At 40.3% G+C, this 16,988-nt stretch overlaps 1 protein-coding gene across 4 annotated transcripts in view; it reads right to left on the reverse strand.

The window, feature by feature from the left end:
* Window positions 1-16,988, reverse strand: part of NPNT (nephronectin) — a 120,733-nt gene that overhangs the window by 40,617 nt on the left and 63,128 nt on the right. For all 4 annotated transcript variants that reach the window (XM_088479476.1, XM_088479477.1, XM_088479475.1 and 1 more), the window contains one exon: window positions 2,698-2,790. In XM_088479476.1, the coding sequence (XP_088335602.1) occupies window positions 2,698-2,790 (93 nt within the window). The remainder of the gene's footprint in view (window positions 1-2,697; window positions 2,791-16,988) is intronic.

A 16,988-nucleotide genomic window follows, 5' to 3' on the forward strand; every position in this document is an offset into this window, starting at 1 on the left:
CAGGGGGGGCTACTACTGGAGCAGCCTACTACTGGGGGGGCCTGCTACTGGGGCAGCCTACTACTGGGGGAGCCATACTACTGGGGGGGCATACTACTGGGTGGCATGCTAATGGGGGGCATACTACTGGGGGGGCCTGCTAATGGGGGACATACTACTGGGGGGGCCTGCTAATGGGGGGCATACTACTGGGGAGCATTCAACTGGGGGCACTGCATAGTGGACCGTACTACTAAGGGGACTGCATAGGGGGCACCACTGCTGGGGGACATTGTGTAAGGGACACCGCTACTGTGGGCATTGTGTAAAAGGGTCACTACTGTGGGCATTGTGTAAAAGGGGCACTACTGTGTGTCGTAACATAAATAAGAGACACTACTTTATGGTGTAATGTGAATCAGGCCCTATGTGCGGTGTAATGCTAATAAGATTGTGCACTGTGACTCCTAGGGCCGTAGCCCACTTTGTAAACAAGTACTGTGACTCTGCTGGCCGTACCCCACTGGGTGGGTGCACTACTTTTCATTTCTGCCACTGCTGTGTGGCAATGTGTCATAGATGTGCTTTATACTGTGGTGTCTGTGTCGTTGTGCCGCTGCTTTGTCGCTTAGTAACCAGTCAGCTCACTGCAACCTTTGGCCAATAATGTTGAAAACAATATTATAAGCTGTGATATGGTCTAAATTGACTGGAAATTAATGTTATTGAGGTTAATAATACTCTAGGAAGAAAAAAAAGACCAATTTATGTGATTTTAGCTTTTTTTGTCAATTTTTGTAAAAAAATCCAAATCCAAATCCAAATCCAAAGCCAGTCACCGCAGTTTGGCAAATCCAAATCCAAATCCAAAGCCGGACGACGAATTAGAACCAAATCCAAATCCAAATCCGGCAAAAATGGTCCGGCGCACATCCCTACTAATAATCACTCGATCTGCGTACGTAGTTGCAGTTGCGATCGCTGCCGAATCAGGCCTCGTTGCAATAGAGGAGGTAAAGGATACGGAGCTCACATCTGTTGTCTGGCATTGCAAAATTTGCCCTCACCAGGCAGCTAAGGATCAGTGAAAATATTTGCAAATACAAAACCCAGAATATGTAAATACTAATGTACACTTTTTAATACATTAAACATATATATCTACAGCAAACCTCAAAGGAATCTGATACAAAGCTATTAACCAAAATGCTATTGTAAAGATGATTTAAATTATGTTAAAAATTAATCTCTACAAATATTTCAAGGGCCACCTATCCTCTATTCTGTATAAATGGCACAAGAACATCAGAAATGTGACCACACTTTTCTAGAGACATACACTATACTTATGTGCTGTGGTTGGAAATTTAAAGCAATAACAATTTATAGCAAATGCTATGGCTACAGCTAAGGATATCTTACAATGGCATCACACTTACTTAGTTGGTCAACCAGTTTACTGATATTTACTGATGTATTGTGGTCACATGGGCAAAATCCGGTCAGAATGGGTTTGGAAAAGCAGGTCAGCCAAAGACCCGGAATTGGTCAGTGTACCTTTGTAGTCAGATGGCTGGACCAACACATCTGTAAATGTGGTCCTCCTCATGTGTGGCTCATGCTCGGTAGTTCAGAAATTGGTCAGAAGAACCAGAAAATTACACGTATAGCTAGCATTGTCTTATAACCAGTTATGGTGTGCCATTCTGTAAGGACATTTATCTCCAGCGTTCAGCTATTGTTCACTGAGTAGCTGATTGGGTTAGATGACTCAGACTTAGCTAATTTTTAGAATGAAGTGTGATATTGGACACAATGGTGACCATAACTCCATGTGTATAACTATAAAACTGTGCCAATAATACCTGCACCCTTTGGTATTACAGGTTGAGTATCCCATATCCAAAGTGCTTGGGACCAGAAGTATTTTGGATATTGGATTTTTATGTATTTTGGAATATTTGCATACCATGATATCTTCTAAACACAGAGTGCATTTATACACACAGCCTGAAGGTAATTTTATACAATATTTTTAATAATTTTGTTCATCAAACAAAGTTGGTGTACTTAAACGAAATTCATTTATGTTTCATATACACCTTATACACACAGCCTGCAGATAATTTTATACAATAGTTGTAATAATTTTGTGCATTAAACACCAGATTGTGTACATTGAACCATCAGAAAGCAAAGGTTTCACTAGCTCAGTTTCACTTAAAAAATTCAGAATTTTGGATATGGGATACTCAACCTCAGGGCCGTAGGGTGGGTGGTGCGGCCGGTGCCTTCGCACAGGGCGGAAACCTGCAAGGTCACCGGCCGCTACCTGCCCTGCTCCGGAGGTCTGCAGGAAGAGGCCTCCTGGAGTGCTACGAGGCTTTCACAGAGCAACGCTAAAGAAATCCCCACCCTCCACCCGTCGGGCAGGTGAAAAGGTATGTGCTTACGGGGAGGAGGGGGCGGGGGGCAGCGAGAGGGGCAGCAGTGCAGCACAGAGCGCACTGCCGTCCTGCTACGGCGCTGCTCAACCTGTTCTCATTACTATTCAAATCGCAGCATTTGAATAGTAATGAGAAAAGGAGATCAAGTAACATTCCATATTTGAAAACAATACATACAGTGCAGTAAAATTCTATTACTTTGCATTGACACCAGAATGATTAGCTTTTCTTATGGTACCAATAGAATCAATACATAAATCAGTACTGATACCTTGATTGCAGGTTTTTCCAGTATATCCAGGGTGACATTTGCACTTGTTTGGACCAATACAATCTCCATGTTTACATCCAGGCTGGCAAATGGCTAAAGGGAAAGAAAATACAGTTTACTTACAAATATTATACTTATAAATGATATTGTTATGGCTATGTTGCTACAAGTCAGAAATGACAGACCAGACCACGGTTCTGTGTTTATATAGCACCCAATTGCTAATAAAGGTAATCTGTATATACAGTGCTGCTTATTCTCCCATATCCTGGCAGGTGATTAGATAAAGTGCTGCACAAGTAGGCACACGTCTTACGAGTTACCATATTTGGTTTGGAAGTGGACATGCAGATGCTAAGCACATACAGATCTTAACTTATATTGCTTACAATTCCAAGAAATTATATAGATTTGCTAAATTAGTTGTAATTACTTCCCCCCCTTTTTCTTTTACTATAACTAGCACTCACTTAGCGATGCCATTCACAGACTGGGAAACCTTCAGGTCTACTGTCTGTGGGAAGGGCGCATTTATCTATAGGGATAGCGTAACTGTCATTTGTATGTTTTTACTTTTATACTTTTAAAAGGAGTAACATTTATTTTTTCTGTCTTGATGAATGATGTAGTTTTTAACCTTTGAAAACAAAGTGCTTTGATTTACGCTTATTTATATCAGGATGTCAAAACAATGCAGATAAATAAAACATTTGCATCAATCAGTGGATGTGCAATTCTTAGTTTGTACAATGTGTGACCATTAATCATGTTTGGAAAACATGTTATACAAGTATTGTTAGCATGTATTGTTGTGGTGGTGTTAAAGCAGCAATCTCATAGAAAAAACACACACATGTTTGTATAAATCATTCTTATTTTTAGAATGCCGTTATCTCTCTGTTATGGAAAAAAGCTGCCCAACATTAGCAGTCATGGAGCACTTTTAATTCTGGTGACTTAAAAGAGCTTTTGCTGCAACTTTACTGGCACAACACTGGCAAAGAGGTTAGCAAATAGAATGGGTGCAGTGGTGGTTCTAGGGGTGGGCTGACAGGGCAGTTGCCCGGGGCGCCGGCCCCTAGAGGGTGCCACTGAGTCCCCATAAGGTAAAAAAAAATAAAAAAATCCCATAATAAAAAAAAAACCAGCGCCGTCATGACGTCTCTCCCATAGATCCGTGGTGGAGCCGTGGTCAGACCGGACGGCAGCGCATGCAGGAGCGGGGCCTAAGGTAAGTACTGTGTTTGTATTTTTTATTTTTCAGAAGGGAGGCATGGGGGCATTACTACTGTGGGCATGTCTATAAGGGGGCATTACTATTGGGGGCATGTCTATAAAGTCCATTACTACTGGGGGCATGTCTATAAGGGGCATTTCTACTGGGGGCATGTCTATAAGGGGGCATTACTACTGGGAGCATGTCTATAAGGGGGCATTTATACTGGGGGCATGTCTATAAGGGGACATTACTACTGGGGACATGTCTATAAAGGGGCATTCCTACTGGGGGCACTACTATAGGGGGCACTAATGGGGGCTTTCCAACTTTGGGCACTACTATAGGGGGCATTCCTACTGTGGGCACTACTATAGGGGGCATTATTTCTGGGGCACTACTAATGTGGGCACTACTATAGGGGGCACTACTACTGTGGGCATTGTATTAGGGGCACTACTACTCAGTACTGTGGGCCTTGTGTATAAGGGGCACTAATTTGGGCATTGTGTAAAAGGGGCACCACTGTGTGTCATAACATGAATAAGGGACTAATGTGTGACGTAATTTGAATTGGGGATACTGTATTATAAAGGGAATTACTGCATGTGGCATAATGTGCTATACAGGGCATTACTGCATGTGGCATAATGTGTTATAAAAGCCATTACTGCATGTGGCATAATGTGTTATACAGGGCATTACTGCATGTGGCATAATGTGTTATACAGGGCATTACTGCTTGTGGCATAATGTGTTATAAAGGCCATTACTGCGTGTGGCATAATGTGTTATAAAGGCCATTACTGCATGTGGCATAATGTGTTATACAGGGTATTACTGTGTGTGGCATAATGTGTTATACAGGGCATTACTGCATGTGGCATAATGTGTTTATAAAGGGCATTACTGCATGTGGCATAATGTGTTATACAGGGCATTACTGCGTGTGACATAATGTGTTATAAAGGCCATTACATGCATGTGGCATAATGTGTTATACACAGCATCACTGCGTGTGGCATAATGTGTTATACAGGGCATTACTGCATGTGGCATAATGTGTTATACAGGGCATTACTGCATGTGGCATAATGTGTTATACAGGGCATTACTGCATGTGGCATAATGTGTTATACACGGCATCACTGCGTGTGGCATAATGTGTTTATAAAGGCCATTACATGCGTGTGGCATAATGTGTTATAAAGGGCATTACTGCATGTGGCATAATGTATTTATAAAGGGCATTACAGTGTAAGGCGCATTACTGCACATGGCAATTATTCGCCACGAGGGGAGAGCTTGGGGGAACCCCAGCACCTTCATAAGTGCTCGGCACGCCCCACAGTGTGATGAATTGGGGGTGTTCCGCAAGGACATGCCCCCTTTCCGAAAGGGCGCCCAGAGGAACGCTATCTAAAAATGTTATTTATTTTTATTTATTTATTTTTTTGGGGGGGGGCGCAACTGTGAACTTTCGCCCTGAGCTCCACAATGTCTAGAACCGGCCCTGAATGGGTGTAACTACAATAGGTGCAGGGGGGGGTAGCTGCTATGGGGCCAAGAGCTTAGGGGGTCCTGTCTTCCTTGTCATATATACCTTGTTGTGTTATATACAATATTCTCCATTGGGTGGTACATAGGGGACCTTACAAACGTTTGCAATGGGGCCTTCAAATACCTAGTTACACATAGGGGCACAGGATTTTTATGGGGGGGGTTTCACACACACATTATATATATATATATATATATACACATACAAATACATATAGACATACACTCACATTTACATTTATACACACACTTACATGTCACACATGCATTACTCGCGCACACATAAATACACACATACTGTATGTCACATATACGTTACAAACAAAATAACCTTGCAGCAGATCTGATCGGGACAGGACCTAGCAGCTGACACCATGTCACTAGGCCCCTCACGACAAAATGCCGAAATTCGTGGGTCAATCGGAGGGGGTGTGTGGGGCCAAATGACTCAATTCTAATGAAAACACGTCATATTGGCTCTGAATCATCCATATTGACCCGCAAATGCGCCAATTTTCCGCGAGGTGGCGGGGCTTAAGTATATGATGCTTGCACTCCAGTCTGTCAGGGGGGTTTCTGGGAAACCGCTATGCAATGAATATGATCCTTCCTCTAATAACACACTTACTGTATGTGCTTTATACAAGCATTTCCCGGGTATTAGTATCTCACTAGACAAGAAAAACTAAATCTGTGTATGGTCTCACTGGCGATTATACTCTAGCATCAGTGCACTGTATGCAGCATCCAGTTCATACTGACAGGTTTTGAGATTAGAGGTCACAATGTCTGGTGGGAACTAGTGCCAAATTATAGACAAAGATAACATCAGCAAACATGACACCTGATACATATGATATTACAACTTTTCATGTAGTCTCTGACGTCTTTTACTACAGGAATGTTAGGGGACACATATTTTTGCTAATGAGTAATGCCAGTTTGATTGGACAAGTATTATCTGCTAACACAATGGTGACATTACAAGAAAAGGTGTGTGTTATAATGCTCTGATTAAAACAATTCAGGGCTCTGTAGATTCTAAGTAGTCTACAATGCATTGTGTGCACTTTTATACTAACGTAAAATATATATTATTAATGATAATAATAATTATTATGATTATAATATTATTAATAATAATAAAACGCACAGCAATTTCATCTGTTTCAACCTGAAAGAAACTGTTTCACATGGCTTCTGAGAAGTAGCTCACAATATACAAGAGGGCCAGACATTACATAACATCACCATGAGATCAAACCACCAGCATATAGGGCCTAATGTAATAGGGTGCAAGATTCTGAAACTGCTGAGATTTTGGCAATTTAGCAGTTAAATTTAAAGCAGCAATGTTTAGTAAGTAAAAACCAGGTTGGATTTGCCTTACTAAACATTGCTGCTTTCAACTGGACTGCTTACCTGCCGAAATGTCAGCAGTTTCAGAATCCCACTACTCTATATTTGGACCATTGTGTTCATATAGTACGATAACCTATGGCTGATTAGTCAAGCAATCAGACATAGACTAATCTGCTACATAGTCTGCACTCATTCACCAATATAAGTATCACCTATTGCCCACCACTGTAGTAGAGTCTTTCCCTGTAATTCCATTGTTTGAAAAGTTATGTATTTCACTTGTAACACGGAAACTGCCTGTACTGCATTGGAAAAGTGCACTTAAGGTGCATACACACACAACGATTCTTTGAATGATTATTGATAACGATATTGTTTATCGTTCAATCGTTGAAAAAATTGTTCACTTTCTGAGTTAAAACGATGAACGATTATCGTTCATGCGCATTCACGTTTGTAGTTTGTAGTTCAGTCAGACTGACCAACTCAACTATTTTCAGTAAGGGGATATACAAAAATTGTTTGCAGTTCAAAAAAATCGTTCATTACATTTATTAAATGAACGATTTTAGTAAACGATTTTCGTTAATTTTTCCCTTGAAAAAATGAACGAAAAATCGTTTACTAAAATCGTTCATTTACTAAATCGTTGTGTGTGTATGCAGCTTAAGAATTATACAGGTATAATTGTCATGAATAAGTATATGCCGCTTATTTTTCATACTGAGCAACTACTTAACCACCTGCATCCTAAAATATACTTTGATTAGACAATGTTTTCACATTTCCATTTGCCAGGCAGCCACTAGAGCCCTGCAAACTTTTTAAAAATTGTTTTATACATTATAGACTTAGGGGGTCATTCAGACCCGCTCGCGAGCGGCAGTACATTCGCAAGCGGGTCGATGTTCCCCACTGCACATGCGCACGACGGAGGGAGCTCCATCGTGCGCATGCGCGAGACCCGGGGAGCGACGGGCTTTCCATCGCTCCGGGTCTCGCACCAAAGGGGGCGTGCTGTCGATGTTGATTGACAGCACGCCCCCTTTGGTGGGCGTGCCGGGGGCGTGCCTGCCAGACGGAGGCGTTCCCATGTGAACGCCTACCGTCTGAAGCCGGCCCCACTGACATCACTAGTGATGTCAGTGGGAGTGATTTTGGCTCTGATAGAGCCAAAATCACTCCAGGGCTTGTGGCAGGGAGACCCTACCGCAGGGTTTCCGTCGCAAGTCCGATGGTCGCGATGGTCAAGACCATCTTTTTGGCCGCTCGCATATGCTGTGGGTGGTCACCCACAGCTATACGAGCGGCCAGGAGGCCGCTCCATTTTCATGGAGGAGGGTCCTGATTCAGAGCGAGCGCTCTGGTCAGAGCGTTCGGCTCTGAATCAGGCCCTTAGTTAACAATGTCTAAAGGTTTTTTTAAATAATAAAATAAAACTTTAAACTTAAGATTAAAAATAGTAAATATAATTATAGAATAGTGTAATTGTTAATGTAAACTTCCACCGTTTAAAAATGACCAAACCTTCAATCTCAATAGAGAAATAAACTCACATCATACTGTAAGAAATAATGCAAAGTAATAAACCTTCTGCACCTTTCCTGTGATTCTACAAATAATGAATCTCAGCTTTAGTACCACTAGTGCTATCACTTTGCAGGGGGATATTAAAGGGGAAGGAATGTGAAAGAGATAGCACATGGACAAATGGCATAGTCATCCCTAAACAGGGTTGCAACCCCACTCTCTGCTCAAGCTAAAGTAAAGACCCATATCTCCTCCAAAATGATAGCACAGTCTTTCCTTCTGAAGGATCTTAAAATCATTGGGACAATCTCAAACTTTAAAATCCACAAGAAATGTGAGGTCTTAGCATTAAGTATCATCAAAACCAATAGAAACTGTCATTTTAATTGGTATCCTCTAAACTAAACTCAGCAGATATATGATCCTTTGTAAGCTCAGAGATGTTAAGTGCTATGTTTAGGGTCCTCATTGTGCGTTAAGTAGACTGAGATATGCTGCTAAGCTGGTACTGCCACTACAAAGCAGCTCCCAATTGATCTGCTGTACGACTGCAAGACCGACGCCAACACTAACAAACTGACTTATCCAGAACGGAGCCCGGACCGTGATATGTTGCCAAGCCGGCGCTGATAATACACATAGCGCGGCCTCTGATTGATCTGCCGAGTAGCCATAAGGCTGACGCTGACATCACTACACAGGAGACGGCCTGTGGATATCCCTGTTGTGATCACCAAGCCAGCACGGACAACACATATATCATGGCTTTGAAGTGTCAGCAGACACCCTAGGTAGTACTTTTGTGCACACCACATGTGAAATCCTGTTAATACTGTGAACTGCGCCCCTTATTTAGCAGTATCTCCAGCCGGGACTGTTTTCAACTCTGCATTTAAAATTATGCCAATTGGTTTAAGCTATTGCTCTAATGTGACTCTTCATTCCAAGGGGATCATTTTACACTGACTACTGAAACCCATGTGCATGTTTACAACTGATTTCAATTCAATCATTAACCATTACATTGGGCTGCATTTCAGTAGATTATATCATCAGTAGAATATCTGGAGACAACTACTATTTCAAAGTTTTGCCCAGCGTACACGGGAGGTCCTACCGAGACTTCAACCAACTAGTATGTCTTCTGAGATCCAAAGTTAGCACTCTGAAGTTTTCATTCAAATTATGTGACGTTGTCAAATCCATCCAGTGTAGGGCCCAGAACAGGCTCCCTGGGTCAAAATTCTGCCTGGCGCACTCCACTGTGAAGTCCGACCGGGACCCCAACCACTCCATTAGGCATCCCAGACCAGTTGCCAACCCTTTGTGAAGTTTTGATCCAAACGATCCAGCGGAAGGCCCAGAATAGGCTCCCTGGGATAAAGTTATATATATATATATATATATTGTGATAGAGGCACTGGAGAAGTTGGGGATGGCATGTATGTGTGTCCCATATGTATTTTAAACCCCCAGGAAAAGTCTGTTTTACCAAGCAGATTTGAGTGTCAGCTTTTGGTAAAAGCCGGATAATGGGTCCTGGGGGTGTGGGTGTGAGAGAGAAGGGAGGGCTCCATCCACAGGTCCACTTCAGGTGTTGGGCTTTTCAGCCTGAGACCAGGCTAATTAATGATTACACCTGGAAGTGGCTCATAAGAGCTGTGTAGAGTTTAAATGCAGTGTCTCACACACCCTGGGTAGAACAGACATTGAGGTTTTGTTCTGAGACACTGTGACATTGGTATGTACTATGCTTGTGGTTAGGCAGTAGGCCCTGCCACATGTAGAGAGGGAGTTACCTGTCTAGTTAGAGCCCAGACGGGCAAGGGTTTATTTTTATGTTTTGTTTGATTATTGGTGTCACACAATAATAACTTGTGCCGACCAGCTTGCACGAAAGCCCACGACTACTGCTGTTTCCTGGTTGCTGTCTGTAAGGAGGCGTCCGTCTACTCCAGGAGAGGGTTCCCTACCCCGATCAGATTACAATATATATATATATATATATATATATATATATACAGTAGATAGCTATCCTTAACCACTTAACTTGCTAATATTTTAATTATAATATTTTTTCAAAACATTTCCCCAAAAGTATTTTTTTTTATGATCAAATCATCATGCCACATCAAGTTTAAATAGCTATTATTTACATTATTATTATTATTATTATTATTATCTGATGCGACCACCCCAGACAAATGTAATCAATTTACCAGACAATGCCTCTCGGTAAGTTTGATGAGCCATCACAAACACTGATTTCAACTGTGCTGACCACAAGGTTATCGATAGTACTTGGCTTCTCTAAAGACAAGCTTGGTTTTGTAATATTCCCACGTCCTTTACTATAAAGTGAGGAGCTGTGACTGTAGAATCCCAGCTTGTTGGAGATAAATTTTGGGCAAAGTTCTTCTGGACCAACATCAACACAGACAACAGCAGGATTTATACAAGTGGCTAAACTCCTTGCTACCATGTGTATTGGAAGCAGGAATGTTCTTGGCTGCATTTTACTTGTTTGTGTATTTGTAAGGTCAAATTTTTCTCCAAGCTTGAAGATTGGCTAACATTCTTCCTAAACCATTCATTTGAGTTTACATTCTCATTTAAATTATGAACTTGGGTTCACAGATCTTTACTGACTTGCTGTAATGCCCTCACTTGATACTTATGTAGCTTTTTTTTAATCAGAATTTGCTTTGGTACACTGGGTGTCTGTTAATTAAGGAAACCCTCCTCCCTGTTTCTTTCCAGTTTGCTATAAACTCTGCCCAGCTGTAACACATTAGAAGGAGTGTGGCCTGTAACTGCCCAATTGACTGCTTCTTAAATCTGCACAAGAGTAACATGCCAGTGGAAAAGGAGTCTTTACATTACAAAGAACTCAAATAACAACATAAGGCTGTGCAACAACCTGTAAGAAAAGTCATTCTAAAGCTGCATACACACACAACGATTTTGTTACCAACGATTTTATGAACGATTTTCTGTCAGATTTTTTAAAGTGTAATGAACGATTTTTTTGAACTACAAACGATTTTTGTATATTCCCTTGATGAAAATCGTTCAGTTGGTCAGTCTGACTGAACTACAAACTACAATTGTAAACGTGAATGAACGATAATCGTTCATCGTTTTAACTCAGAAATTGAACAATTTTTTCATCAATTGAACGATAAACGATATCGTTATCGATAATCGTTCAAAAAATCGTTGTGTGTGTATGCACCTTAAGTATTTGTGTTATTGCATTTTCAATTGAAGAATAGAAATTAAAACATAAATGGGGGTAAATATGGTTAGTGTTTTCATTTACTTATATAACTTTTGGTCATCTTGGCCTACTGAAAAACATATATCAAGCTATGTGCCAATTGGCTGTTGTGTAATTCTCACCAGGCAAGTACCTAGGGGCCCAACTTCCAGGAGCGACACAAGAGGCCCCCTGCATCAGAGCCCCAGCAGTTCACAGGATGATTCCTATTTGTTTTTTTGTCGCTGTCAGCAAATTATGTTATGGGAGGAAGATGGGGTGAGGTTGGGGCTGCCTTTGCTGTCTGGAGGCGGATATATTTTCTAGCTACCTGGAATGCCATAAGTGGCATTGAGAACTTTTTATTTCCAAATAACTTTTTTTATTTTTCTAAATTAGAAGTGTTTTGTACATCTAATTAATTGCCATTTTAATTGGTTTGTTTGCTGCCTATAGATTTTGTGTCACTTTCCAACATGTCTAATAATGATCAACTTGTCAAATACAATATAATATAACATCCAGTGCATTTGAATTAGATGAGGATATCTTTAACACAGTAAACTATGCTATAGGGGTGGGGTGTGTGTGGGGATTAATGACACACCTAGGGGCAGCCTGACCCCTACATCCAACCATGCCAGTTAGGCACCATGCCCTAGCAATGAAGACAGCACTAATCAGTGTCAGCAGTGCAATAGCAAACAACCATTTATGGTTTGCTGGTATCATCATTGTCCACTGTTTTAACCATCTGCAAATAATATGGATTTCTCTGGCGTATATGCATCTGTGTCCCATTCTGCACATGATCACAATTGGCAAATATGCCCTTATTGCACTAAGTCTACTGCCCTTCCCTATCCCACCTTCCCAGACACAACCTTGCATAAGTATCAGATACAATAAATCTGCATAATCATATATGTGTGAGAGCTGTCACTATCAGTGAAGCAAGCCATCATTAGGCTGAAAAATCAAAATAAACCCATCAGAGAGATAGCAAAAACATTAGGTGTGGCCAAATCAACTGTTTGGAACATTCTTAAAAAGAAAGAACGCACCGGAGAGCTCAGCAACACCAAAAGACCTGGAAGACCACAGAAAACAACTGTGGTGGATGACAGAAGAATTATTTCCCTGGTGAAGAAAAACCCCTTCACAACAGTTGGCCAAATCAAGAACACTCTCCAGGAGGTAGGTGTATATGTGTCAAAGTCAACAATCAAGAGAAGACTTCACAAGAGTGAATATAGAGGGTTCACCACAAGATGTAAACCATTGGTGAGCCTCAAAAACAGGAAGACCAGATTAGAGTTTGCCAAACAACATCTAAAAAAGCCATTACAGTTCTGGAACAACATCCTATGGACAGATGAGACAAAGATCAACTTGTACCAGAGTGATGGGAAGAGAAGAGTATGGAGAAGGAAAGGAACTGCTCATGATCCAAAACATACCACCTCATCAGTGAAGCATGGTGGTGGTAGTGTCATGGCGTGGGCATGTATGGCTGCAAATAGAACTGGTTTCCTTGTATTTATTGATGATGTGACTGCTGACAAAAGCAGCAGAATGAATTCTGAAGTGTTTCGGGCAATATTATATGCTCATATTCAGTCAAATGCTTCTGAACTCATTGGACGGCGCTTCACAGTGCAGATGGACAATGACCCGAAGCATGCTGCAAAAGCAAACAAAAAGTTTTTTAAGGCTAAAAAAGTGGAATGTTATGCAATGGCCAAGTCAGTCCCCTGACCTGAATCCGATTGAGCATGCATTTCACTTGATGAAGACAAAACTGAAGGGAAAATGCCCCAAGAACAAGCAGGAACTGAAGACATTTGCAGTAGAGGCCTGGCAGAGCATCACCAGGGATGAAACCCAGCGTCTGGTGATGTCTATGCGTTCCAGACTTCAGGCTGTAATTGCCTGCAAAGGATTTGCAACAAAGTATTAAAAAGTGAAAGTTAGATTTAGAAGTGTTTAGTTTGTCCCATTACTTTTGGCCCCTTAAAAAGTGGGAGGCACATATAGAAATCATTGTAATTCCTACACCGTTCACCTGATTTGGATGTAATTACCCTCAAATTAAATCTGAAAGTCTGCAGTTAAAGCACATCCTGTTTGTTTCATTTCAAAGCCATTGTAGTAGTGAATAGAGGCCAAAATATTAAAATTCTGACAATGTCCCAATATTTATGCACCTGACTGTATAAGCACTACACTGATGGTAATATTGTACTGAGACAGATATATTGCTTAAAAGTCTTATCATTTGACAGATTATCACACTCAGGGCCATATCCAATTAGACACGAAAAGCCGCGTTTTTTGCAAAAAGTTTTTGCCGATGCGAAGTTTTTGCACAAAATGCGTATTGTGCAATCCTATTGCTGAACTTTTTGCATGTGCGCACTTTCCATAGATTAATAAACGGTGAAAAGTTTTCACCATCTCAGAGCAGGTGAAAAGTTGTGCATAACCCCAATTTTGGACTAAAAATGTGGGTTCAGAACCCATTGGAACCCCCCCAAAAATGACAAAGTAGGCAAAAATAATATTTTAAATATCTTAATTTGGCCAATATTGACATTCCATTTTTGGGGTGAATAATTAAACTGGGTTGTAAAATGGGTTTAAAGTAGTGGGTCAGGTCATTTGGGGGGATGTATGGATGGGATTTGTGTTTTAAGCCTTGCAGGTGGCTGCACCAGGTGTATTTTTTAAAAAAATGTAAAAGTGCACTCTGACAGACACAAAAACATACTTGTACCCCTAATTTAACTGCAGCATTTATTTTGTAAAAAAAATAGATTTTTTATCATTATTCCACTATTGCACAAAAATGCATTTAAACAGCCATTTGACACAATTTAAGAACCCCAAATACTTTTATTAGGTCTACTAATACACTTCTGAAGTGATTTCCTATGTCAGTTAGCCTTTTTATGGGGTACAGATTTCCCCAAAATCTGCTGTACTTTTCGCAGGGTACACCACTGAACTTTTGTGGGTGAATGCCGCATTGCATCTTTTGTAATAGGATAGTGAGAAAAATGGTAGCACGCATACAAAAGATGCGAAAATATCGCACCAAAAGCCCCGAAATGTGCGAAAAAAGTTCACCAACATTAACTTATCGCTTTATTGCGTCTAATTGGATACGGCCCTGAGAATTGTGAGTTAGATTTAATGTAGCACTCAGATTTGTGAGTTCTTTAACAAAAGATTAAGGGGTCTATTTACTAAGCAGTGTTAGGAACTGTCATTTTTCAAACACATACTGTGAGATGACAGTTGGGAGCTGATTGGCTGGCACCTTATCACTTTCTTATCACTTTTCACTCTGTCTCCTAACACTGCTCAGTAAATAGACCCCCAAATCTTTCTTATTGACTTACCTTCTATACACAACTTGTATAATCACATTACTGTACCTTCACCCTACCTATTTCCAATTAAATTAAAAGTTACATTTTAATTATCTAACAGTAAATATTACAAGAGTGCCACGCAAGAGAGTCTACTTTTTTGAAAATACTTTAAAACACACTCCTGGCAGCACCACCAAAGCTTTAATCAAAGAAGATATTCAATTCCTCATCTATATGATTAGTTAGTTTATTTTTCATGTACTCGATCCAGGAGGCAAATTATTTGACCTAATAGCATCACTGTAATCTTGTGCAGAATTTAACCCCTTTTTTGCTCTTGTAAAATATACACCATGCATTGCATGTCCACACACACATAGGAAGGATTTTTTAAAAACATTAATGATCTATCATTACCTTTTTCATTACATCCATTTTCATAACCACTATATGTATAAGCATAATATGTAACAGTGTTACTTGCAAACACTCATAACAAATGTGTACAATTATTTTCCATGAAATATCAAATCATACAATGTTCTAAATATAGCACCACATGGCATTACTCCAATTTTCCAAACAACAGACATACACCGAATTTTCTGGCATCTTTCTCTTCCCCACTTCAAAGAGCATGTCAGGCATGGATTCAAGGCTAGATCATTTGCAGATCTAAATTTCAAATGGTAGCTGGTAGTCAAGATGGCACATTAACACGTTCCAAGATATGACCGTTCTACTATTTGTCATTAAACTGGAAAGAGGTGGCACTTATGGTTAAATGACCTACTCTTAGGGGTCAATCCAATTAGGTGCGAATTGCAAGTAGTGAGTTTGTTTTCCTGAAACTCGCAGACTTTGCATCGAAGCGCATTCCCGAGAATTCTCCAATGCAATTAAAAAAGCCTATTCGCACTACTCACAATGGAGGGGTATGAACTGCTGCCAAATGAGATGTAAAAATGTGGGGAGACCATCCTAGACCCCCAAAATGGATAATTTTGTTAGCAGGACCATATAGAAGGCTGTTTGTGGGCATTAGGAAGGTACTGTAGATTTTGAAATTGTGTCAAATGGCTGATTTGTGTTTTTTTCTAAATCCCAAAAAATTATAAAAAAACAAACTTTTTTTTCATTTAATAGCAAACTAAACAAAAAATGCAAAAAGAAAGTAGCAAAAAGGGTGATTTTGGGATACTTTGAGGGCATCTTGAAGAATTGAAAAAAATATTTAAAAAAATTATATTTCAACTAAAAAAAATATTGTAATTAAAATTTGTGGTCACTAAACTAACAGAAAAAGTTGATTTTGGGGTAATTTGAGGACATTTTTTTTTTAGCACAAAAAATTAGATTTAATTATTGGACTAAGCTAATTGGAAACTTCCAAATGTCTAATTAGTCATTATGGGGTTGTCAAAGGGGTTTAGCACAGTGTCCCGACATTGTAACCTAAAAATAAAGATTTTTCCTTCCCATCTCTCACCCTCAAGGAGGTGCGAATGTAAAGATGCGAATTCAGTCTGACTGATTCAGTGGGAATTACTAATTGGATTGCAAAATAAATTCGCTATGCGAATTCGAAGAGAAAATAGCACCCCGAAATTCGCACCTAATTGGATTGGAGTTCAACAATGTGCAAGCTGATCAATCACGAGCTTAAGTATTATTTTGTAAACTTACCCAAAAGAAACAGCTCAACAATAAAAAGACAATATTTACCAATATTTTATATAAAAATGTGGCTTCTCTTGACAAGAAAAGAAACAAATGTTTGCAGATCTATTTATTAACAACTTGCCTGGCATGGTCGCATTGTTTGCATCCATGCCAGGCTTTGCGTTTCCAGACATGGTCGCAAACAATGGGAGTAGTCAGAAACGCCGTAGTAGTCAGATAATCTTCCAGCCGCCAATGGCATAGGGATCTCCTGGCCCCTCTGCACCCTGCACAGTGTCTGCCTAGCTGCTGATCACTGCTGATC

Source organism: Taudactylus pleione, unplaced genomic scaffold, assembly GCF_031769625.1.
Source record: "Taudactylus pleione unplaced genomic scaffold, aTauple2 ptg000236l, whole genome shotgun sequence".
Classification (NCBI taxonomy): Eukaryota; Metazoa; Chordata; class Amphibia; order Anura; family Myobatrachidae; genus Taudactylus; species Taudactylus pleione.